The following is a 27,413-nucleotide window of genomic DNA, read 5'->3' as shown; positions in this document are numbered from 1 at the left end:
CCCCAACAGTGCTTTTGCCACACCTTGTTGGACCAGCAGATCGTGCATCTTCACCTTCCAGATCTCAAAATTATTTTTGCCATTAAATTTCTCAATTTCAAACCGGGCACTTTGTGTTTTGGCCATCTTGTATCAGCAAAAAACACAATAATCTCCAATATCCAACCAGCAATAAAAAAAAAAAAAATTGCCAATGCCTTTGTTTTTATTCAACAAAAAAACTGCCTATGTCTCTGTCCTTTTGCCTTTCAAAAAAAAAATTTTTTTTTATTTGCTGGGCAAGTTACAGTTATTTCAGATCACCGCCAAAAAATAAAAAAACCCAACAAACGAAAAAAAATGTTTTGTGTGCTTAGCTTCTGGCTCACACAAATATTCATGCGCACTTCTCAAAAACAAAAAAAATATATGTCCTTTTCAAGAAATCTGCAATATCTCAGCACATAAACATTCCCACTGCGGGTTTTTAACCAATCACACTGCGTTTTTAAAACAAAACTACAGATCAGCGGCCTGTCAAATGCACGATGATGAGTTTTAATTCCGGAGGCTCGTAGTTGGGCAGAGCAGTTTTCATTCAGCAACCAATACCATCGATGGGGAATCCTCGGTATACGCAAATCGATTTTCTGTCATTTACATTACAGAACTGAACTGGTATACGCAAATTGGTTTTGAAACAAAACTTTACTGCAGACTCTCGGTTATACACATGCACCAACGATTTCAAACACCGTGATCTCATATACGATTCACTTTAATGTATCAAATAAAAAACACCGTGGCTGTCATAATGAACCCGCTACCTCTATGGGCATTTACTTTATAACCAAGAATAATGTAAACAAAACATTTGTTACATCGAATTATGCTATCCCATCATCACATAATGCCAAGGATGTAAAAGAAAATGGAACCTGGAACCTTTGCAATTTCGGATGGCACCTTTGATCAGCGCAGCACCGCAGGCAGGTTCCGCACCTTCTGAACACATTCACACGGATACTCAGCAGTCACGCACCAACAGCTCAAGTCCGCACCCGCAACAGCGCACCTTCTGAACACATTCACACGGATACTCAGCAGTCACGCACCAACAGCTCAGTCCGCACCCGCAACAGCACACCGGGACTTGATACAACACGACCTCCTCCGCTGCGCCAGACGTCCAACAGTGCTCTGATACCAATTGTTGGATTCAGAGGGCACAGCAATTAATTAAACACACAGCAAACATATCAAGCACATAACACAGTTTTAACGTGGTTCACCCAACCAATCTGGGCTACGTCCACCAAACATAGGCATCAGGAATATATTAATCAAATTGGAAATTACATCATGAATTCCTCACACTCTCTCTTGGCAAATCATCCGAATGATTGCCTGTTATATAGCATAGACAATCTAACTCCCTCACATCAAATATAGGAGGCATTAACTCCCTCACAACAGCATGGAGCTAATCTAGGAACTAAATCCCTATTGTTGTCACCCTTCAGAGATTTTTGCCTAGTTGACTCAAACAGAAAATCTCAACAAGAAGAAGACACAAATGAGGGCATCATTCCTTTCTGCATCTGTATGGCAGTGTTTCTTTGTAGTCTGCCAGCTTCTTCCCTTTGACGGAGGGCCTCATCCCTTTGCTTTGTTAATTCATCATTTTTTTCGAGTTCCTTAATTAAAATCATCTTCAAGTGATTTAATGATGCCCCTAATTCTGCTTTTTCTGTTTCAGCATCCTCCCTTGCTCGCCTTTCATATTCAAGCTCCAAAATAGTTTCCTTAAGGCATGCCTCTTTTCTCAGAATTGCATTTTCTTTCAAAAGGGCCGCGTCCCTTTGCCTCTTTAATTCATCATTTTCGTTGAGTTCCTCAACTAAAACCAACTTCAAGTGGTTTAAACATGCCTCCAAATGGGCTTTATCTGTTTCAGAATTTTCCCTCGCTTGTCTTTCAGATTGAAGTTCCAAAAAAGCCTCCTTAAGGATGGTCTCTTTTCTCTTAAATGCATTTTCTTTCAAGTCTAAAGCTGCATCTAATTGCTCAGCAATTGTTGCTTTTACTCTCCAAGCTTGTGCAATTTGATGGAGGGTGTCAATCCTTTGCCTTGCAAATTCTTTGTCTACAAGCATCTTCAGCTGGTTAACTGAAGTCTCTGCATTTGCCCTTGCCAGTTCACCTGCCGTCCTCACTTGCCTTCGAAGTATTTCTGCATAGGCTTCAGATGAAATGTTTGGAAATACTGCTTGTATGGCCATTATTTCGCGCTTGTAAAGAATGTCTGGACTGCAAAATGGAAATTTCAGATAAATACGTAACAATGCAATCCTACAAAGGAAAATGTCTCAAACAAAAAGCTTGTTCCAAAATATTTTTTACCCTAGGACAAACTTATAAGTTCGGCACTCTCCCAAGGAGAATGTTCCACCAGCTTTGGGTGGAGCTCCTCTTCTATTAACGTAGCCAGGATAATCTTCCTTCGAAAAGTTAACTGACTCTTTCAAATGTAAGCCACATTCTTCAGCTTGTTTCACCAACTCCCACTTATTGTACGAGTCTCCTACTTTGTGAGAGACATGAATTTCTCCAATTTCGCTTACAATTGTCTGTGCATTCTTGAAAAACATCTTCAACAAGTGACGGTGCTTGCTGCAAATCACAGAATAACAAATCTGACCAATTATAATATTTGTTCATGCAATTGCGGCTAAATGCTCTAATCTCCACTTACAAAAGAAAGACCTTGATTTAACCAAAAAATTATATCACTTCAATATATTTTGTTGGAGAAGGAAATTATACAAGGTCCAAAAAACTCACTTGATAACTGTTGAATCGTATTCCTGTCCACAAAATCCTGCATGAGGGAAGTTATAGACAATTCTATGGAACTTCATCTTCCCTATGATATGGTGCTCCTCCATTGTGGTTACGTCAACACCATGCAATATCAGTGCTCCAAGCCTTTCCAAATTTGAGAGTGTTTCATGGGCCGATTTATAAAACTGTAACAGTTCCTCTGCATCAAGGGCATAAAAATGGAAACTAAAGCATAACACAAAGCGTAAACAATAGCAATTATAAATACAACAAAAGAGACAGAAAAAATGGAGGAAACATTTGAGACCTCTACTGTTAAGAGAGGTGGCAACCATGTTTTCTGCAGACCCAAATGCATTAGCCAGAGATAAAGAAAAAGAAAAGTCCCCTTCTCCAACTAATAACATCTGATGGAAGTTGGAATAATGCTTGATACTCCTCTCCAAAAAAGGATGCCCCTGTAGATAGCTCGATCTGTTCATATGTCGATCATGCACAGGATATTCCATATCTGAACAGAGGAGAGATTCCACAAAATATTTCAGAATTAATCCCCTGCATCCCAAGTCAATTACATGATAATGCCCATTTCCAAATTTAAATCATTTGGAAAATCATGTCAAAATGTATGGTAATTCATTAAAACATTAGACCTCTCAAATTGACATTATTCCTAGCTCTCGACAACCCAACCGTCTCTCCATTGAAACTCAACATACAAGCCCCAAACTTCAAAGCCTAAAGAAGTTAACATTGGATTCTCTCATCATAACATTATGTCAATAGATACTTGGTATGTGCTTGAATCCATAAACTTCATATGTGCTTGAATCCTACGCAATTACACAGTGCAGGCAATGGCCAAGGCCTTTAACCTCGAGAACTGTGGATTTAAGATTATTCTTGCCATCTAGGGAGTCGAGTTATATACATAAAACATATAAATACAATATTAAACAAGTTTTAAATTTCTAAATTCAGGCTTCTGTGATCTATATTTTGTCTACTGTTTCGAACCATTTAATGTGGTTCATTGTCTATGATCTATATTTTATCCATAGTTTCGAACCATCTAATGTAAGTTCACTGTCAAACAATATGAAAATCAATTTTCAAATTAACTAAAATATAATTAATTATAATAAATTAGATTAAAATTAATTATTATTATATCAACCTGAAACCATTCTAGAGCTTTGACAAGAAATAAACCTACTTTCTATGTTCAAAAGTATGGCAAGATCCTTTCTATGTTCAGAAATATGGCAAGGATCTGAATAATGATGTCGCCCCTTGCTCCAACTCTTCTCTCCCCTACCAATCAGAAATAAAATGGCCATTACTGTCATTTTCTTCCTGCTAACATTATTAATAATTCCAGGTATTTTCTTAGTTAACATGCTAGCCAAACATACCTTAGCTTTCTGGAAAAATGTCTAAAAGAAAACTGGAAACCATTTTTGTCACGTGATTCAGCTCCTCTTCCGCTGCAGTTAAGAAATGAAATGATCACTATTGTTATTGATTCTCTGCTCAAAACCATCTCCAACAAAAGATATAAAGAATAATGATGTTCCATGTTCTAGATCTTCTCAACCATCACAATCGAGAAGTGATTCAAATTTTCTCTATCATTTGTGAAATGATTATTATTGTTATTTTCATTTATCTACACTCACATAGATTATGCATGCATGCTTTCAACCTGCAACTATTTATTTCACAATTACATTACTACAATTTTTTTAACAACTAACAAACTTATCTCACTGGCAAACAAAGGATGTGAAGAATGATGTTGTCTGTTGCTCCACGTCTTCTCTCCCACTACATTAAAGAAATAAAAATGATCATTCATATCATTTCTCTTTTACGAATTCTCATTTAACAGAGTAAAAATTCTCAGAATTCTCGAAATATAAAACATATCGTGTACCCCACTCACAAAATATAACACATAGCATGTACCCAACTCACTGATGTACCAAACTCCAATATTATTTGCCACTATATTATGTGTCACCAATCTGTTAGAATAATAATCACGAGCTGTCTGTCCTTTTTGTATGACAGCCAGTAGTTGGTGTCAGCCGGCGATATTCGGCCGAATTAGATAAGAAGTTAATGATAATCCGTAAAACTTCTGTAACTGAGTTTTGTATAAATTTATGTATTTGGTAATGCAATAGCTAAGCTCTTCCATGAGTCTTCATGGTTTCTGTCATGGTATCAGAGCACAAGTGAGCTGTGAGCTGTGTTTCGCAAGAGTAGTGAGGGTTTGGTGGCGGTGGCCAGAGTCGTGACGACTCCGTGGTGCGAAGGGCATGTGGAGTCTGCCCGTAGTGTGATGAACTGTGATTGACTGGTTAGAGGGGCCGCTGAGCTGCTGCCTTCAGCGCTGTCTAGAAGTGTTGCTGTCTTGCTGTGCGTAGAGCAACGTGAGGGAGTGTTGCTGTCCTGCTGGGCGAAGAGGCGTTGTTGAACCTGCACTCTGTGGAGACTAGTGGAATGCCCAGGAATTATTGTGTTAAGCAGTAGCACTGAGTTTAATGTGTGGAGCTTTGGCTCTTTTGTTGTGATTTCTCCTCGCCGGTTTTGCGTGTGGAGAGATGTTGGTATGAGCTGAGGGTATTCTTGATCAACGGAGTTAAGTGTTTTTTTTTACCGTGGAGTGTTCTCCTCTGGCTATGAGTGGAGATGCCTAGAGCAGTGTGGAGCTGTGTTTTGAATATAGAGAGTCCGCTGTGGAATAAAGCCAAGGGCCGAGTCCGTTGGTTATATGGTTGCTGTTAGTCGAAAAGGGCCTTGGATTGTGAAGTGCGGTGAGCCTTTCGCTGTTTAATGTTAATCTTGGAGATTTTGTTATTTCTGCCGAGTGGTGTGAAGAGCCTTTGAAGAGCTAGTCCTCTGTTTTTGAGTTTGCTGTGTATTTGGAGATGCTGTGAAGGTGGGGTTCAAGTGTGATAGTGCACTGCCCAGCGTGAAGGACCCTGAAGGCCGAGGAGTGGAGACACTTGTGAAGGTCTCAGGAAACGATCTGTGTGAAGAGTGGTGGACTGTATGCCACCTGGTAGCGTTGTGAAGCTGTTCGATCCCTTTGAAGAAATTGTTGGAAAACGCTCATCAGAAGAGTGGGGCAGCGTAAGTGTGGTGCCCCATCCCTTTGAAGAAAAAAGTCATACCCTATTCGTGGCACCCTTCAGAGTAAGAAGAGTCGGAGTCGGAGTCGGAGTCGGGGCATATAGCTCAGCTGTAGAGTCAATAAGTAGGGTCGCAAGGTTCGAGTCCCGCTATGTCCAGCAAGGCATGGTGTTCCTGGGTTGGGCCGCCGTCTCAGGAATGAAATTGACTATACTCGTATGCACCTCACCCCGTGCTGGTAATATTGAGCTTGAAGCAACACTGAGCCGTAAGCCATTGGGTGCAAAAAATAGTACGTCACACCTTTAAAAAGTGCTTAAACACCACTATGTCTTGTCCAGTCATCCGTGTTTGGTTGTGTCTTGTTCGTGGGGTTGCTAGCACTTCGAAGGATGATTTGGCTCTCATTCCGTTAAAATTAGATGTCCCTTTAGCCGGTCCCTCTCCTCCAGTGCTCACGGCTGTGTCCTCATTGTGCCCGCGTGTTGAGAGGGTTGGATGGAGTGGAGGAGTGACAGTGCGCTGTCTTCCTGTGAGCCTTCATTCTTGGGTATGGCAGCGGTATGAGGGCTCAATCAGCCCAACGTTGGTCAGTAAAACTGACAGCTGGTGTTCCTTGGTGTCTAGGTCCAAGTGCCATATTCAAGAGGTGGTGCCTTGTGACCGGGTGCCACATTCCAAGTGTGGTGCCTTTCTATGAAACGATGTTTCTTAGTCCGGAGTGTTGTAGGGTAGGTTCCGTCAAAATCCTAAGCCTACCCTACGCTCTTCTAGGTCGGTAATTTGTTCCTTGAATGTCGGCTATAATGAGGAGGACAGTGTTGTTGGTCAGGAGTTTTTGCTCAAAGTTGATGGATAGTTTTTCAGGAGACCAACGCTGGCCGATGGCTCAAGGTTGGCCGAAGGCTCAAGGCTGGCCGAAGGCTCATTTCAAGACCCTGCCTTGACAGGTGATGGCTCAAGGCTGGCCGAAGGCTCATTTCAAGACTCTGCCTTGAAAAGTGGTGGAATTTGCGGATGACCCAAATCTCATTTGAAGCAAGGCAGGCTCTTGAAATGAGCCTTCGGCCAGCCTTGAGCCTTTGGCCCAGCGTGGGTCTCCTGAAAAACTATCCATCAACTTTGAGCAAAAACTCCTGACCAACAAAACCGTCCTCTTCATTGTAGCCGACACTCAAGGAACAAATCACTGACCTAAAAGAGCGTAGGGTAGGCTATTGTTGGAATACACTGATCAGAAGAGTGGGGCAGCGAAAGTGTGGTGGCATCCGGGGAAGTGAGAGGCAACGCTGAGAGTGGTGTTATTCTGAGGTCAAAGCTTCCCAGAGTTTAAGGGAAATTTGAGCCTAGCTAAGAGTTGTGTGGGAGCGTTGTTAGATTTCCAACCTATCTTATTTGCTGGGTTCTTTTTGTGTGGCGGAGGTAAAGCGGACCCGGCTGATATGTCTATCTTTTTAGACTTTTTTGACAATGACCTTTTCGATGATCATTTTCTCAAGAACCCATTTGGAAACATTTTTGAGTCTCGTAGTGCTTTTGAGTTCGAATAAATCTTTGACAAACAATGTAATGCTATTGAAGATTATGTTATTGATGATCACGAGCTAAAATCTATTCCACATGATTCTGCAATCACTCAGAGTAAAACTTGCTTTTCTCCTAACCCAATTGTTAGAAGTTTTATTGGATCTGCTTTCAAGATCACTGCTACTGTGGAGAATGCTACCATGGATGTTGTTCGGAGGCTGCTCATGTTCGAAGATGAGTGCATTTTGGTGGCTCCTCATGGAAAGTGGGGAAAACATGAATTAGATTACCTTGTTCGGGATCTTGCATTGCATCCCAATCTGGAAAAGGTTGCTGATGTTAAGTATGTAAGCATGGAGCAAAGGAAGCTCATAAGGAAAGCGATAAAGGTGAAGATGAAACTACACCAGCAAAGGAAAAGGAACAAGCATGGACCTTTTAGCAAGAAGACAAAAATGAAATGTTTTGTTGTAAGCCTCACTGAGACTTAGACCGGCAGGGAAGTTAAAGTTTAGGTCGTCGTGATTAAGGGGAGGTGTTAGAATAATAATCACGAGTTGTCTGTCTTTTTTGTATGACAGCCAGTGGTTGGTGTCAGCCAACGAAAGTCGGCGAAGTCGGCCGAATTAGATAGAAAATTAATAATAATTCATAAAACTTCTATAGCCGAGTTTTGTATAAATTTATGTATATGGTAATCCAATAGCTAAACTCTTCCATGAGTCTTCATGGTTTCTGTCATAAATCTAGATATATAGTGACTAGAAATCATTCGTCACTATATCTGCATTTATACTGACCAGAAATCTGCACTATTATTGGTCATTGTATCGAATAAAATGACCATTCATTTAATTTCTCTTCTACAAATTCCATCATTTTACACATACAATCCAGTAAAAAAAATTCAAAATATAAAAAATATCATCTACACAACAGATTGATGTACCAAAGTTCACTATTATTTATCGCTATCTGCATCTTTTATTTGCCACTATATCTACATTAGTGGTATCTACATTCGTGGCTGGACATCCAAGTTTTCTCAATAATGGTACACTTTCCTTTAGCATTTAATATTTTTTAAGTTTAATAATATATTTTTTAAGTTAAAAAAAGATTTCGGCGAAAATCACATGGAATGTCATTTGTCGAGGCGTTTCGAACCAACTAGTGTGGTTTATCGTCAGGCCAAGATGAACCACACTGGTTGGTTCGAAACGCGTCAACAAATGACATTCCATGTGATTTTCGCCAAAATCTTTCTCTAACTTAATATAGATCACAGAAGCCTAAACTCTATTAATATATTTTTTAATTCGTTTTTTTTTTTATAGCAAGTTTGTTGGACTTTCTGTATTAATCGAGCAAAACTAAGTTGTAATTTCTGTATTAATTAAGGAAAACTAGATACCACATAACCAGGGCTGTTCTTCTATTACGAAAAGCAGATTGGGGAAAAAGTATTATGTTTATATGGTTCAAGTGATATTATCAGTACAAAAAATTTAGCTGTGAAATTGAAAGCTGAGAAATTTAAAGACATATCCTATCCAATAAACCTGTGTTTAGAGATGGGAGAAGCAGTGCTCCCCAATATTACAAAACCGGGAAAAGTGTGCAGACATAGCATAGCAGAGCCTAAACAAGAGTATTGCCATTAGAGTCAGGAAACCCATCAGATGTCAGAGGTTCAATGTCCATAGTTTTTCACGCCTGAGCAATAACTTTGTGATCCACTTCCTTGATATACAGTTGAAGCTTATTCAGGTAGGGGCAGAATGGCCTGATATTCCTCACTTGTTCTATCAGAAGTTTGGCCATGGTTATCTTTACCTGCAAGTATAGATTCACTGTCATGAAATACTAGGTATCTGAGTTTTTAGAGGTTCTTGTGTCAAAAACCCACAGCTCAACCTTTTCAAAAACTTCCTCATTGCAAAGAAAAACCCTTATTATTAGAGTCAGGGAACTGAACGTATGCAGCCTCAGATGGTTTTTGACACCTCAGCAGTGACTTTGTGATCCACTTCTTTGACTTGCAGTTGAAGCTTATCCAGCAGGGGCAGAATGGCTTGATATTCCTCCTGCAAATATAGGTTCAACCTCATAAAGTACTTGGTATCTGAATTTTTGGAGGTGCCTGTATCAAGAACCCACGGTTCAACCTCCTCACAAACTGCTTTATCGCGAAGAAAAACCCTTTCCAGATGCATAGTCGCTTGGACCGCTAGACGGGTGCACCTGTTATAAACGGTCTTGGAAGATCCCACTTCGTGCTGAGCATGGGTAAGAGACCTTAAATGAGGACCTAATTTTCTATTTCTACGTATTCCACGAGCCATATTATTTTAACAAAAAAAATTCATCCGGAAGAAACCACTATTTTATAGATTTATAGTCGATTTCCAGCAAAGTCTGCAACTGAGAACCAGAGCAGAGAAATCCACAGCCTGAGAGTGTTGCCACGGTCCACGACACCAAACTAAAGCTAAATTAAAAAAATTGAAATGCGTGACACCACCACTTGAAAAGATAATCAAATCCCTTGAAAACCGGCCAAAAGTGAGCCCTAATAAATTGGCAAACCCTTCAATGAACATTCAAACCTATAAAAGCTGCATATCTATACTGTCAGCGTGTATTCCTGGAAGGCTACTCAATCCCGGCTGGATTGTATTCCTGGAAGGCTCCTTTTTTAGACAGGAAGAAAATTTATCATAATTTACAATATTGTTTTACATAGCTAAAAATATTATCATAATTTAGTTATAAGATGAGTAGTATTAATTGTTATCAGTAATGCAGAGTGACTCGTTACTTTTATTTTAAAAAACCATGTCACTTGAAACAGTAATGTAGGGTGACTCATCACTTTTATTTAGAAAAACTATGTCACTTGAAATTAATTACGCAAGTGTGTAGAGTTTCACTCCTGCTAAACTGTGTGTATTCTTGGAAGGCAACTCAATCCTGACAGAAACACCTTTTTACACTATGAGATAAGATAATTATATTTATGTCCAACCAATGCCCACAAAGTAGATCAGAGGGACTGTTGAGTACAATGATATCCATAAAATGCTGGAGAACCAAACAATCTCCTATAAAAAATACAATGCATGAATATAAAAAGTACAATGCAGGAACATAAAAGATACAATGTATGAAATGCCCTAATGAAGAAGATCAAGGCGCTGATGGGTCTGAGGATCAGACCCATCTCTCTTAGCATCCCAGGCTGATTGAAGAGCACTGAAAAAAATTCCACAAAGTTTGTTGGCCAGATGAAAGGTCAGTCGGAAGTGCGGACTGTCCACTAACTCATTCTCTGGGGGAGTTTGTGCACTGTTGAGGTCTGGAGATATTAATCTAAAATAAATAATAGCTATAAAAATAAACTACAAGTTGGAAATGGGCTACACTAACCCTAAAAAATATCTACAAGTTGGAAATGGGCTACACAGTTTCGAATGTTTAGAGAAACATCATTAGCAAGACAACGGGTTTAAGAATTGAAGTATGCTACAAAACATTAAAGTTATGTAACAAGAGAGGGGCAATGTTCTTTGGGCATGCAATTTTTGTAACCATTAATTCAAGAACATTTATTTTTGTGTGAAAAGACATTTATTGGGAACATCTTGTGGAATTGGAGCATTCGTAGGAGTGAGTCCATATGAGAGGAAAGAATTAGACAGATAGACTAATGTTGGCATGGCAATGATGGCTGCAACATCTAAGTAAAACAAGAATGAGGATCCCCTTGCATTCTCGAGGAAAAATAATCATCCATTTGAGAGTACCAGTGGGGGTGCCGGTCAAGTAACAAAAAGGAGGGCACTTGGTCCAATGGACAATATATTTCAGCAAAAGTCTGGAGAAGAGATTGATCTTACCATTGCCTCTTTTTTCTTTTTTATATATAAACTTCATATTATTTTGAATGTTGCATAATCACCTTTATTTATTGAGATGTGCCAAGCTCTAGCTCAAAGAGCTTCATCGATGTATGTGCCTCTTGGTTCAAAGAAGCTTAGAGCCACATTGTTGATTAAGGCAAAGAAGAGGGTGAATAAAATGCTTGAGCCTATTAAATCAACATGGCCAACATCTTGGGTTAGTATTATTTCTGATGGATGGACAGATATAGCACACCATCCACTCATCAAATTCATGGTGTCTTCCTTGACTGGACCAGTTTTCTTGAAAGCATTGGATGCTCTTGGAAAATACAAGGATGCACAATATATGGGTTCTTTGTTCATTAAAATTATTGAAGATGTAGGTGTTGATTCCTGTGTACAAATCATTATAGACAATGCATCTGTTTGCAAGGTTGTTGGCATATATGTGGAAGCTAAATATCCAAAAATACTTTGGACATCTTGCATTGTCCATTCCTTGAATTTAGCACTTAACTATATTGCTTTTGATGTGCCATGGATCAGAAATCTTATTGAGGATGCATGACACATCCCCAACTTTGTATAGAATCATACCAATGCCATCACAATCTACAAAGGGTACACACATCTATCATTGTTGAAGATTGCAAATACATGTTTTGCCTCTACATTCATCCTGATGAAGAGATCGAGGGAGGTCAAGACTGCTCTTGGAGCCATGGTTACTTCAAATTTTTGGTCTTTTTGATTAAAATATCCAAAAATATTTTGGACATCTTGCATTGTCCATTCCTTGAATTTAGCACTTACCTATATTCATTTTGATGTGCCATGGATCGGAAATCTTATTGAGGATGCATGACACATCCCCAAATTTGTATAGAATCATACCAATGCCATCACAATCTACAAAGAGTACACACACCTATCATTGTTGAAGATTGCAAATACATGTTTTGCCTCTACATTCATCCTGATGAAGAGATCGAGGGAGGTCAAGACTGCTCTTGGAGCCATGGTTACTTCAAATTTTTGGTCTTTTTATTAAAATATCCAAAAATATTTTGGGCATCTTGCATTGTCCATTCCTTGAATTTAGCACTTAATTATATTGCTTTTGATGTGCCATGGATCAGAAATCTTATTGAGGATGCATGACACATCCCCAACTTTGTATAGAATCATACTAATGCCATCACAATCTACAAAGAGTACACACATCTATCATTGTGGAAGATTGCAAATACATGTTTTGCCTCTACATTCATCCTGATGAAGAGATTGAGGGAGGTCAAGACTACTCTTGGAGCCATGGTTACTTCAAATTTTTGGTCCTTTTTATCAAGCAACGTCAAAAAAAGTCAAGGACACAATGTTAGATGCTGCTTACTGGGAAAGGGTAGATCTTACTATTAAGATCATGGGCCCTATCATTGCTTTGTTACGATTTCTAAATACAGACCAACCCATCCTATGAGAGCTTTATGAGGGATGGGATTACTTGATTGAGTCCGTGAGGACCATTATTTTTCAGAATGAGTACCTTGAGTATGAGACATAAGGGGAGGCCTTCTTCACCACCATACAAGATATTCTTGTCAGCGTGTGGGACAAGAATCACACACCTTTTTGCATTGCTTGGCTCGCTCATTGAATCCAAATACTACAACCATGAGTGGCTCAATGGTGGACCTTCATGCAAATTCCCTCCTCACATGGATGACGAGATTTCACAAGGGTGGAAGGATGCATTGAGACAAATATTCCATGAAAGAGCATCCCTTGATGACGTTGAGGATGTCTTTGCAGAGTTATCCACTGGGACTAGGCGATTTGTATGCTATGATGTGATTAGAGACAGGGGGCTAAGAAAGCCTATATGCTTGGTAGGCAACTCATGGGGCAACATGTCCTCCTCTACAACAGTTCGCCGTGAGACTCCTCTCTAAGGTTACTTCATCCTCTTGTTGCAGGAGGAGTTGGAGCACATATGGGAATCTATGTAGGGGGGCTAAGAAAGCCTATGCTTGTTAGGCAACTCATGGGGCAACATGTCCTCCTCTACAATAGATAGCCATGAGACTCCTCTCTCAGGCTACTTCATCCTCTTATTGCGAGAGGACACACCTCTCTCAAGTTACTTCACCCTCTTATTGCGAGAGGAGTTGGAGCACATATGGGAATCTATATAGTTTGAAAGAGAGTAGGATTGATCAATCTAAGGCAGAGACGATGGTGTATGTGAACACGAACCTTCGTTTTATTTACAAGTAGAGGGGGGAATGGTTGAAGGGAAAGACAAAGATGGGGGATGTGTCTCCTAATGATATTGGTTTGAAGGACAGTGTTGAGTTTGCATTGGCCAACTTGGATTTTAATGCGCTAGTGTTAGATCCAAACACTTTGATGATGGTGATACTCTTGAAGAATCATCCTCCACACCAGCAGATGTAGAGATTACATTGGATACAAAGGAGGAGAATGCAGAAGAGAGCAGTGGTGGTACTGATGTTGATTTTGATGCTGATAAACTATAGCCTGTTAGCAGTGGCCTATGAGATTCTTCCATCCCAATCTATGATTCTAGTATCTATGTTGTTTTATATTTGTTATTTTTCATTGGCATTCCCACATATAATATATGTGACTTATTTAGTCAAAGAGTCCCGAGGACTTAATATCTATGCAATACATTTTTATTTTGATGACTTAATGATAAAATTGCAGTTTATTGTTAATTTCTTGTGTATGTCAATTTATTGTCATTGATGTAGTACTAAATACTAGTTGTAAACTTGTATCATTGATGAATTATGATTTTATGCATCATCACGAGAATTTGTGTTATATATATATAATGTGTCCTCTATGTCATGTTTTCGTGGTCATTGTATGAAGTGTCATATATTTGTATTTTTGTGTCCTTCATGTCCCATGTCCATGTCCTTGTGTTAAGGGACTTAACACAAACATAATGTTATGAAATTAATCTAAAAATTTATTTCAAAAATAATATTTTTATAATTTTTTTATTAATAGTTTTAATAAATTAATAATATTTTTATTTTTAATAAATACTTAAATAATTTTAATAATAAAAAAAAAACTACAAATATATAATAATTTAAAAAATTAGGATCAATTTTAGAATAAAATATTTTCATATTTTACCTCAATAATATCATGTATCAAAATATACTTAAAATACCAAGCAAAACATGATATCTAAATTCACATAAAAATCGACTAATATAATGATGTACACCATGATTAAAATTACATGAACTATGCAAATATCTAGATACATATTATTGAGACTTTATATCAATAGGGGTTTTTCATGGCACTCAATTCATTTTTTATAAATTCAAAATTACAACTTGAAGAATGAAAATTTGTAATTTCATGAACATTAGTGTTATTAAACCTTTCAACAGATTATTACTTAAACAAATTTAAAAATTTAATATTTAAACTTTCAATTAATAAAATATTTACGTGAAATATTTTATTATAAAAAAATAATAATTATCATCAGCACTATATAAATAAATAATTATTTATATTAAAAAATATATTTACCATTCAAATGTATATATATTATAAAATAATAGAAAAATACAATTCATTTTAAGATAATAATTATTTTAAATAAATAACTTTATATTAACATTTCATTAAAAAAAATACAACTAATCCTATTAATAACCCCTATAAGGTGGGGCCACTGCAACTTGAAAGAAACCCATGGTTTTGCTTCCTTACATTTATGATCATAAATTATAAAATATGAGAGTTTATATCTATGTTTGTGTAAGCTATTCAAAATAAGAGAAAAAACCATATAACGTGGAGTTGAAGGGATGTCCACTTTTTCCCTTTCAAGCTCATAAAATAGTAAGAATTAACCCAATGACTTGTATCCTTGATCTTTTCATCGTTGTAGAGCTATTTAGATTTAGTGTCTTTATCTAGAAAAATGGAGTCCGATGGGGTTCTTTTTCTTCCTCATTGTCATCATGACTCTCTATATAACTATGCAGTATAATTTTAACGTTCTTCATCACAATTAGCTTGTGTAGAATATTTTAGTTTTGGCTACCTTTCTCCTCTATTGTTTGAGCAATGAAGGTTTTATTAAACTAATATATTTATATTAGTTTAAATATTTTTTATATTAGTTTAAATATCTTTTTATTACATATTCTAGAATATGTTAAGTCAAAGATCCATCTTTCGAATTCTATTTCCACATGATTTTTGGATATTTGTTGGTTTTTTTGTTGATATTTTTTTGAGTTATAACATATCATCTTTAGGTTTAGCTAAACATCAACTATGAAAGTCCTTTGTTGCACTCATAGGATATGTTTGGGTATGTGGTATGCATTGATGCGTTTGGGTATGCGATGCCACTGCAATGGGTGCTTGCCAATAGTTGTGTTGCTTCTAAGAAGTTTATGTTTGCTACTTTCAAATGCAAAGTCTTTGGCATGGTTTTAGGATTTGGGAGAGCTTAGTGACCACCTAACAAATGAGGTAATTGTCAACCTATCAACCTAAGATTCCCAAATAAAGAACTTGGAAGCAAGTAGATCTTTTAACAATGTAAGGGGACCTCCACTATGGCCAAGAGGGATTAGAAAAGCCAAATCAATTATGATTAGAAACATAACCACCCGGCAACTCTAAGAAATTAAAGGGTGAGGACCAAAATTAAAACAAGCTAATGTCACCACAAACTACACTAAGCATTAAATGCTATGAGTAAGGCATTGAGGAAAACACAATTTCCTTACAAATGAGTACATTAGGGAGGGTATATAGAACTATTGCCAATAAGATGAACAAGGTAGTGGAATAAATCCACAACTCCAGCTTGAAAATAACCCAATTCTAAGTCAAACCACTCTCACCCTATTAACAACTAACTATTATAATCACACTAACTCATAGAAAAGCATAAACATAATGCTACGAACATAAGTTTAAGATGCTAACCAACTATGTTCTACTCAAACTGAGTATTCTGTGTGCACTGATCCAATGGTATCCATCCATAGCCAAAGCATTGTCATTCTAAAATGATCCTTGCTTGAGATGTTGCATACTTGTATTTTCCATAATTATAGGGGGTATCTTCAACCTGTGCAAATAATGGATTGAGCAGCGGTCTAGAGTCTAGACAAAATGCCCTTGTATGATTTCTTGTCATCCTTCCACTAAGGATAACCATTAACTTGGCTTCCCACTTCCGTTTGAGTTGTAAGGAATTGGAAACCTTTATAGAGCTAATCCCTACAACCCCTCTTTGAATACGTGCATAGGTACCTCATCCAAATAAATAATAATAATAATTTAATTTCAAAGTTACAATTTAATTAAATACCAATTTAAATATGAAACTATTTAGACCTTATTTATTAAAGTGTACATGATCTTCAAATCTATAATATTCAAATAAAAAATGCATAATTTTAATAGTTAAAGTTTACTAAAACTATTTTCTAAATTTGTGAAAAGTAAAGAAATATCAAACTTTTTAAAACTAAAATTTTATAACTTACATCTACTTTTTTTTTAAATAATCCTTTTAAACAGTTAATAAATCCACAATCAAAAGCATTAATAGATGTCTTTCTCTATTGTTTGCATCTCAAACAAAACCCTATCACAACAATCAAAAGCATTAATGGATGTCTTTCTCTATGGTTTGCATCTCAAACAAAACCTTATCACAAAGCCTTTTCCTTGATTGGGTTGGGGAATATGGCTTGATTGAAACTAAGTCGTCTTCAAAGATAAGTTTATTTTTATAATCAAGATTGTTATTCAAAGCCTAGTCATTGAACAAATTATTTCTTACCAAGAATTTTTTTTTACATTCTCATCATCCTCTTGTTACAGATATACTGACATACACAATTTGAGCATTCTTGATAGCCCTGCACAAAGGACCCCTCTCTAGTGAGAATAACTAGAATTCTTAATCTTTCTCCCACAGTTTCCACATATTTCTTTACAAATATTGATCTGTTTCAAACAATTATGCTCAAATTTTTTCCTCTTAAATTATTGCTTCAGATGGCTATCACACAAGGAATCTCCTCTATTTATGTTTTTGGAACTCTCAAGCTGTCATTATTTGGATAGAAAAAACTGCAAGAATCGGCAATTGTACTTTCTTTCAACATTTTTAAAAACTACAAGAGCAGATTCCTCGCTTTACTTGCATTTAATTTCGTTCCAAAAAAATAAAATTATTGAAATGAATTTTGACATTCATGAGACTAGATATAGTCTATGGGACCATTAGCTTTCCTGTTTTTTTAATTTCTTTCTGAAAAAAATTATTGAAATGAAATTTTAACATTCATGAGACTAGATATAATCTATGGGATCATTAGCTTCCCTGTTTTTTGCTTTTTGTAATTCAATGTGTCTTATTATTCAAATTAATGATGGGCTGACCCAACCTTCTAACAGTGCCCTCACTTAAAAGGCAATGCCAGGGAACCAATATTAACGTACTGCTGTAAGTTTCTCTGATGTTTCTGAAAGCATCACATTCCAAAATGAAATGTTTTTCCTATTCCACTGCCTCAGAAGTGCAAAAAGCACACACTCGTTCTTCCCAAGCTTCTTTAGGTCTTTTCCTTCTTTAGGTCTTTTCCACCAACCTGTTTCCCACAATAGTTTATGCGAGTTAATTCTTAATTGAGCAATAAAAACCTTTGCTCTCTATGGAATGCTAGCTCCAATGTACTCTTTTTGTTGAAGATCACAAGTGAGATTGAATTCTTGAATTCTTTATGAAGCTCCATACCAACCTAATACCATACCTAATACCTAGAATTTGTATCTATTTAAGAAAATTTAAAAAAAATATTATAATATCCATTCAAATATACCATTGAAAAATAAATAAATAAATTCAAACTATAATTTGAGGATATATAAAATATAACCTTTATATACAAAAATTAAATACTACAGAGATTATTTTATATTTAAAAAACTTATTGAGCGTCCAAGCCGAACGAGTGATTTCAATAAAAAGTTACATTTTAAAAAGTAAGTTCAGCAGGTGAAAGATAAATGAGTAGTGTATTTGAAGTATTAGTACTGTTTCTCTAAACCCATAATTGCAGAATGTGGTACCGTGCAAGTCGTAATTACCAATGCGACTCTGACAATAAGCATTCTAGAGGAGGAACAGATTTCAATCAGACATTTTTCAGAATGTTTCATCAACTACATTCAAGGTTTCATTCCTTATGTTCAAAAGTTCAGGAGGCCTTTCATGAGAATCAGTAATCAAAATATTTTGAGAAGAAAACTCAATCTGTAAAAGATGAACCCACACAACCTTTTGCTATTTATATAACCGTGCAAAACCCCAAAGAAAGTAATTGCAAATTTGCTTACCTTTACTCGGTGGGAGCTTTCTTCCTTTGGCCGGGGATTTGAAACCCAATCTTGTGAAGATGCCAAACCACCGATGGTAGGGGCAGCTGCTCTGGTATCTAGAAGTACTCTAAACGCGAGGAACAGGAACAGGAACAGGAACAGGAGATTTACTGGAAGGCTGCGCATTAAAGCAGTAACTGGGAGAGTTGCGCACCAGCCTGCAGAAAACCAAAATGAATAAACATTAATATTACTTTCAGAAATTATCGATTAGTTCGAACACAACATCAAGGAAATTACCGCGAAAAGAGTCCGCTCTCAGAAAAACCAAGAAAACAGGGTTACTCACTTATTGCCAAGAAAAAATACCAGAAGGTAAAGTGAAGCCCAGTTCGCAGAAATTCATTGCTGATCGTGACTTTAATGCCGCGTATGAAGAGCCAAAAAGTGGGGGCAAAACAACTGAGCAGTACCCATCCTTTAATCGCAGTCATTCATCAATCAGCTTTTAAGGTTTCTTTAATTTACAGTATCATTTCGTATCGAGACCCGAGGACCAGGCGACTAAATTGAAATCTTTGCCACACTTCGAGATATTTATCGTACGCCCATGTCAATCACTCAGTACGAAGATTTTAAGGTTTCCGTAATTTACAAATATATTTCATGTCACGGCCGGGTGAATAAAGGAAATTATTCTCCATGTTTTCAAAAGCATGGTATTTTTCGTACGCCCATGTCAATTTCTATTATAAATTATCCCATGGCTTGTTCCTGTGCCTAAAATGAAATGACAGTAAATGCGAAGTGGAATATGTATGTATCGTAATCCAGGAACCCAGAAAGCACAGATAGTATGAGAAACGTTCATTCTATGTAGTCAAGGTGGTGTGACAGAGGAAATATGGAAATTTATATTATCAAGAATACAGACTTATCGCATACTCTAAATAATAAATAAAATGGTTTTTTTTGGCATTAATTTTGTTAGTAAATATTTTTAAAAATCATATGTTTAAATGTTGTATGGGTTTTTTTGCTTTAATTTTATTTAAAATTTAGTAAATATTTTTAAAAATTATATGTTTGAGATGTTGCTTAATTAAAATAAAGAGATGTTGCGTGTGATATCAACGAAGGAATTGTGCATGCGTGAAGCCAGCTTAAGTGTGGCTATTGAAGAATCTTAAGAAAGAAACTTTACAAGTATAGCTTAAGACACTTTACAGGTATAGTATAAAAGGAAGGGATGCGTGAGTGTGAAGAAAGTATATACATATATATAAAAACGAACGATTTGTGAATTTGAAGAAAATACATGAGTTGGGTGGAGTCATAAATCAACCTTGAGAAAGTGGATTTCGAGAACAATTTGAGAATCTTGGAAATTTATTATCTGAAACAATAGAAATTAAAGAATTTCATGGATGATAAAACTATTTTGCCTCGAAATTTTAGTATGCAATTTTTTATTAAAAATATGAATATTATTAAACATTTATATTAATTATATATATAAATATTATATTTGAATTTTTTATTTTTATAAAATTAAATTAAAGTTTTGTTTAGTTTTAAAAAAATTGAAAACTTATAAAATTTTCATGTTTTTAAAGGCTTAGGTCAGGGTTGAGATTAAATAGGGTCAAAGTTGTTAGTGGTTAGGGAATAGTGGGTGAAAGAGAAATATAAAGTCAGTGAAATGGATTTTCAATGTGATAATAAAGATTTACTAAACTCTTTTTCCATTGGTATTTTTTGTATGAGGTTTTTTAGGTTATTGTTGGGGAGCATGGAGATAGTTGTGTTAAGTCATATGGAGATATTAAACAAGGCTAATTTTGCCCTATGGAAGGTGCACATGGAGGACATAGTTATGAGCATGGAGAAAGTTGTGATAAGTCATATGGAGAAATTAAACAAGGCTAATTTTGCCCTATGGAAGGTACAGATGGACGACATATTGATTTTAAAGGATCATTATTTGTCGATTCAGGGACACTTAGCGGAGAGGCCCTCATCAATGACAAATGAACACTGAATAAGCTAGACAAAAAGGCCATTGCCACAATTCGTCAATGCTAAATAAAGAATGTATATTTAATGTCGCTAGAGAGAAGACAACAAAAGGCTATGGAAAAAGCTAAATGATATATATGACAAAAACACAGTGTTGAACAAAGTCTTCCTGATGAAGAACTTGTATAATCTCATGATGAAAGAATGTGTTTCAGTGGTGGAGCATTTGAATGAGTTTAATATAATTACAAGTCAGCTTGCCTCTATCAAAATTATTTTGGATGATGAGAATAGAGCCATCTTATTATTGTGCTCTACAGCAGATAGCTGGGAGAATTTGATAGTAGCTATCACCACTTCAACACCTACATGAGCCCTCAAGTTTTATGACATCAGTAGCAGTTTAATGAATGAGGAGTTGCGTCACAAATCAATTGCGGAAAACCAAGGAGGAGAAGATCTAGTCTTAGATGATCGTGGAAGGAAAATTGAGCGTGGTAGACAATGGCGTTCAAAATCAATGGATAGATCAAAATCAAGAATAGGAAGACTTAATTGTTTTCACTATGGAAGAGCATAACACAAGAAAAAGGATTGTTGATTTTTGAAAAAGGGACAAAAGGAGTAGAAGGAACAAAAATCACTCAACACAAATAAAAAATCAAGCAGCGCAAATTAAGGTGAGACCATTGTTGTACCTTCTGAAAGCAATGTTTTATTTACAATTTCAGTGAAAAAAAGCTTATTTATATACTTCTAGAAGTAGCATTGATTAAGTACTTGACTCTAGAACATCTCAACATGTCACCAAATGCAAAAAAAATTGCTACATATGAAAAAGTTGATCATTGTAGAGTACATTTAGGAAATAATCATTTTTGCAATATTGTTGGAGTAGGAGATGTCTAAATCAAGACAAAGGATGGAAAAGGTATCTCGCTGAAACAAGTTAGGCATGTCCTGCAGATGCGTATGAGTTTGACCTCTATGGGACAATTGGATGATGAAGGTTGTTCCACAACCTTTGGGAAAGGTGGTTGAAAAATTATTAAAGGGTCATAAACCCTTTAATAATGAGGGCAAACACAAAGATATCAGATGCAAATGTTGTTGCAAAAGAAGAAAACCAAGTGGAGTTACAACATAAGCACTTGGGCCACATGATTGAAAAGGACCTAAAAGGACCACATGATTGAAAAGGGCCTAAAAGTTCTTGTTGGTAGAAATCTACTTCTAGGTTTGAAATCCTATGAACTTGATCTTTGTGAGCATTGTATTTATGGTAGGCAAAGAGGAGTTTCTTTTATGAGAGGTGATCATGAAAGAAAAACAAATATGTAAGAATTAATACACTATGATGTGTTTGGGCTGTTGAATGTTAAGTCTTTAGGAGGAGACTCATATTTTGTTACATTCATAGATGATGAATCCAGGAAGGTTTGAGCCTACACAAGTAAAGGTGAGGTGTTTGAGATATTTCAAAAATTTCATGTTGTTGTCGAAAGGGAGACTAATAAATTGCTCAAGTGTTCAAGAATATGTAATGGTCGAGAATATTGTTCCAATGCATTCAAGAATTATTGTAATAAGTTTAGCATTAAACATGAAAAGACTGTTCCTAGTACTTCCCAACAAAATGGTACTATAGAGAGGATGAATCACACTATTATGGAGAAGGTGAGGAGCATGTTGTCAAATTTAAGATTGGAAAAGCATTTCTAGGCATACGCAATAAGGGAAACTTGTTATCTCATCAATCACTCAACTTTCATAGTCTTAGACAGTGGTATTCCTAAAGAAATTTGGATCGGTAAAAAGGTAAATTATTCTCACCTAAATTGTTTTGGATGTGAATCATTTATGCATATTCTCAAAGAGTATAGAACCAAATTAGATGATAAATCAAGGAAATGTGCTTTTTTGGGATATACGAATGGTGAGTTCGGTTACCGTTTATGGGATCCAATTAATCACAATTTTTTTAGAAGTAAGGATGTAATATTTAATGAATTTGAGATGTATAAAAGGTCTGTAGATGAAATGGAGGTCAAGAAAAATGTTGGCAAGTGTATAGAACAAGAAGAAAATATCCCACCATTGGAAGAATCTGAGCAACAAATCCAAGAACAAGATGGACGTCAAGTCGAAAATGATGGACAACAACAAGAAGAAAACTTGTTGCAATCATTACAAGAGATTCAAGTGGAAAACACATCACCAGAGTTGGTTCGCAAGTCTACTAGGCCTCATAATCCCTCGCAAAGGTATCCACCCTTAAAATTTATTTTATTCACTTATGAAGGTGAACCTCATTGTTTTCAAGAAGCTTGTGAAGTGGAAACTAGCAAAGAGTGGAACAAAACAATGGAGTAAGAAATGGCCTCTTTGTTGAAAAATAAAACTTGAGAGTTAGTGAGTCTTCCAAAAGGAAAAAATTCGCTACAAAACAAATGGGTATACAATATTAAACGTGAGAGTGAGGATAAGAAGGAAAGATACAAAGAAAGGTTGGTGGTGAAAGGATTTGTACAAAAGGAAGGTGTTGAATTTACATAAAAAAAAATTCACCTATTATTAAAATGTCACCCATAAGAGTTATCCTTGGTCTTGTGGTCACTTTAGACTTGGAATGTGAATAGTTAGATGTGAAGACATCTTTTCTCCATTAAGATTTGAAGGAGGAAATTTATATGAAACAATTGAAAGGTTTCAAGGTAAAAGGTAAAGAGAATCTTGTCTACAAGTTGAAGAAGAATCTTAAGAAGCACCTTGCCAATGGTACAAGAAATTTGATTCATTGATGCTTGAGCATGGATTCAAAAGACTTGAGGTTGATCATTGTGTCTACATCAAGAGTTATGACAAAGAGTCATTGTATGTAGATGATATGCTAATTGTTGGACATGAAAAGAACGTGATTAATAAGTTGAAGAAGATTTGGACAATCAATTTGCAATGAAATATTTAAATCTAGCACAATAAATATTGGGCATGAAGATTATACGTGACAGAAAGAACATAAAGTTATCGATGTCACAAGAAAAAATATTGAAAAGGTGTTAGATAGGTTCAATATGAAGGATGCCAAACTAGTTCGTACACCCATAGCATCACATTTCAAACTTAGTGCTGAGTTGTGCCCTTGTGCTGACAAGAAGGAGGAAATGAGTAAAATCCCTTATGCTTCAGCGATTGGTAGCTTGATGTATGCTATGGTATGTACTCGTCCAGATATTGCATATTCAGTGGGAGTAGCGTGCAAGCTCCTTGCAAATCCAAACAAGCAAACATTGGCAAGTACTAAAGTGGGTTTTGAGGTATCTCAAGGGTATTAGTAATTATTATTTATGTTTTGGTAATAACAATGTTGTTCTTAAAGTTTAAACATACGCAAACGTGGCTAGAAATATAGACACTAGAAAGTCCACCACTAATTATTTATATACATTTGCAGGTGCAATGACCCAATGGTATCTATCAGGGGCATTGACCCAATGGTGTCTATCGATAGCCAAAGCATTGCCATTCTAAAAATGAGCCTAGCTTTAAGATATTGCATACTTGAATTTTCCATAATTATAGGGAGTATCTTCAACCTATTCAAATAATGGATTGAGCTATTGTCTAGACAGAATGCCCTTGTATGATTTCTTGTTATCCTTCCACTAAGGATAACCATTAACTTGGCTGCCAGCTTCCCTTTGAGTTGCAAGGACTTGGAAACCTTTATAGAGCTAATCCCTACAACCCCACTTTGAATACATGGATAAGTACCTCATCCAAGTAAATAATAATAATAATTTAATTTCAAGTTACAATTTAGTTAAATACCAAAGTTAAATATGAAACCATTTCCTTTTTAGAACAAAAGACTTTATTTATTAAGGTGTACATAATCGTCAAATCTATAATATTCAAATAAAAAACACATAATTTTAGTAGTTAAGTTTACCAGGACTATATCCTAAATTTATCAAAAGGTAAAGAAATATCAAACTTTTTAAAACAAAATGTTTATAACTTCTGCTTCTAAAAAAATTAATCCTTTTAAACAGTTAATAAATCCACAATTAAAAGCATTAATGGATGTCTTTCTGTATGGTTTGAATCTCAAACAAAACTTGATCACAAAGCCCTTCTTCTGATTGGGCTTGGAGAATATGACTGGAAAGAAACTAAACCATCTTTGAAAATAAGACTATTTCTACAACCGAAATTGTTATTCAAAACCTAACCATTACACAAATTATTCCTTTCCAGGAACTCGTTCTACATTCTCATCATCCTCCTGTTACAAATATATATAGCATGGCAAGGACCCATCTCTAATAAGAATAGCTAGAATTCTTAATCTTTCCGTGGCAATTTCTATATCTTTCTTTACAAATATTGGTCTATTTCAAACAATTATGCTGAACGTTTTTGCTCTACAAATATTGGTCTATTTCAAACAATTATGCTGAACGTTTTTGCTCTTAAATTATTACTTCAGATGGCTATCTGACATGCAATCTTTTCTATTTGTCTTTGGGACTCTCAAACTGTCAATATTAGGATAAAAGGAACTGCAAGAATCAGCAATTATACTTTCTCCCAACATTTTAAAAAACTACAACAATGGATTTCTCACTTTACTCGGATTTTTACTCAGATTTCCTTTCGTCACCTCTATGGTTACACAAATATTTTAATTCTTTTGTTATTTATGTTTTGGAATCTAGAGAAGACTCTCTAAAAGAGGGATAGTTGTAATTTTGTAAAAAATGGACAGCTACCATCTTCCCTCCTCTTCACAAAAAGAAAAGTGCTTTTTATAAGACCAAAAAAAGTTATTGACTAGGCTCCATGCCAACGTAATACCATAGGGATGGATAATGGGATCAATAAATCTTATGCTATCGGGCTATAAATGAACGGCCGGTGTATATACCCACCGTTCGATTTTGCTAAGACCGAAATGGAACAGTGAGCATATACACCCGTGGTTCATTTATGGCTCACCCTTCGATTTTGCTAAGGCCGAAATCTAACGGTGGGCAAGCATATACACCCGCGGTTCATTTATGGCTCACCCTTCGATTTTGCTAAGGCCGAAATCGAACTGTGGACATATACACCAGCAGTTCATTTATGACCCGATATCATGGGAAATATGGCTCACCTATGGATAATATAGAGTTTAAGAGTTTGTAATTTTGTTTAAGAAAACTTGAAAAAATGTTGTAAAATGGATTCAAATATACAACTGAAAAATAAATAAATAAATTTAAACTATAATTTGACCATATATAAAATATAACCTTTATATACAAAAATTAAATACTACAGAGATATATTTTATATTTAAAAAACTAAGTTAGCGTCCAAGCCTAACGAGTGATTTCAATAAAAAGTTACAATTTTAAAGTAAGTTGGGACGGTGAAAGATAAATGAATAATCTATGTAAAGTATTAGTACTGTTTTTCTAAAACCCATAATCCCCATAATTGCAGAATGTGGTACTGTGAAAGTTGCAATTTCCAATGCCAGTCTGACAATAAACATTCTAGAGGAACATATCTCAATCAGACGTTTTTCAGAATGTTTCATCAACTGCTTTCAAGGTTTCATTCCTTATGTTCGAAATTTCAGGAGGCCTTTCATGAGAATCAGTAATCAAAATGTTTTGAGAAGACAGCTCAATCTGTAAAAGATGAACCCAGACAACCTTTTGCTATTTATATAACCCTGCAAAACCCCAAAGAAAGTAATTGCAAATTTGCTTACCTTTACTCGGTGGGAGCTTTCTTCCTTTTGCAGGGGATTTGAAACCCAATCTTGTGAAGATCCCAAACCACCGATGGTAGGGGCAGCTGCTCTGGTATCCAGAAGTACTCTAAACGCGAGGAACAGGAACAGGAACAGGAGAATTATTGGAAGGCTGCGCATTAAAGCAGTAACTGGGAGAGTTGCGCACCAGCCTGCAGAAAACCATAATGAAGAGACATTAATATTACTTTCAGAAATGATCGATTAGTTCGAACGCAACATCAAGGAAATTAGCACGAAAAGAGTCCGCTCTCAGAAAAACCAAGGAAACAGGGTCACTCACTCATTGCCAAGAAAAAATACCAGAAGGTAAAGTGAAGCCCAGTTCGCAGAAATTCATTGCAGATAGTGACTTTAATGCCGCGTATGAAGAGCCAAAAAGTGGGGCCAAAACAACTGACCAGTACCCATCCTTTAATCGCCTATAATCAATCAGATTTTAAGGTTTCTTTAATTTACAGTATCATTTCATATCGAGGCCCGAGGGCCAGAGGAATAAATTGAAATGTTTGCCACACTTCAAGATATTTATCGTACGCCCATGTCAATCACTCAATACGCAGATTTTAACGTTCCTGTAATTTACAAATATATTTCATGTGACGGCCGGGTGAGTAAAGGGAATTATTCTCCATGTTCTCAGAAGTAAAGTATTTTCCGTACGCCCATGTCAATTTCTATTATGACAGTAAATGTGAAGTGGAAGGAACCCAGAAAGCACAGGTAGTGTGAGAAACGTTCATTCTGTGTAGTTAAGGTGGTGTGATAGAGGAAAT

The 27,413-nt window shown here is 36.1% G+C and overlaps 1 protein-coding gene across 1 annotated transcript; it reads right to left on the bottom strand.

Annotated features, from left to right (window-relative positions):
• Nucleotides 1-790: 790 nt before the first annotated feature.
• On the bottom strand, nt 791-27,139 carry LOC149172707 (uncharacterized). Its single transcript, XM_089424417.1, has 10 exons — nt 26,921-27,139; nt 26,596-26,789; nt 18,828-19,027; nt 4,239-4,310; nt 4,040-4,137; nt 3,131-3,334; nt 2,824-3,022; nt 2,383-2,652; nt 1,055-2,289; nt 791-981 (listed from the first exon to the last, which is right to left on the bottom strand). Exons 6-9 carry the CDS (start codon nt 3,330-3,332, stop codon nt 1,536-1,538), a joined length of 1,425 nt encoding a protein of 474 aa, XP_089280543.1. The 5' UTR covers nt 3,333-3,334; nt 4,040-4,137; nt 4,239-4,310; nt 18,828-19,027; nt 26,596-26,789; nt 26,921-27,139; the 3' UTR covers nt 791-981; nt 1,055-1,535.
• Between the last annotated feature and the right edge of the window lie 274 nt (nt 27,140-27,413).

Source organism: Pinus tabuliformis, chromosome 4_2 (genome assembly GCF_031772625.1).
Source record: "Pinus tabuliformis cultivar Carrire ecotype Pingquan chromosome 4_2, CPIR1, whole genome shotgun sequence".
Lineage (NCBI taxonomy): Eukaryota > Viridiplantae > Streptophyta > Pinopsida > Pinales > Pinaceae > Pinus > Pinus tabuliformis.
The sequence above is the reverse complement of the archived record's forward strand: the minus strand, read 5'-3'. Positions and strand labels throughout refer to the sequence as shown.

Coding starts and splice junctions, on each gene's coding strand:
- LOC149172707 (XM_089424417.1), bottom strand. CDS start 3,332: ATGGAATATCCTGTGCATGATCGACATATGAACAGATCGAGCTATCTA. Junction 2,653..2,823: donor TACGATTCAACAGTTATCAA/GTGAGTTTTTTG, acceptor TGTGATTTGCAG/CAAGCACCGTCACTTGTTGA. Junction 2,290..2,382: donor ACTTATAAGTTTGTCCTAGG/GTAAAAAATATT, acceptor TCCATTTTGCAG/TCCAGACATTCTTTACAAGC.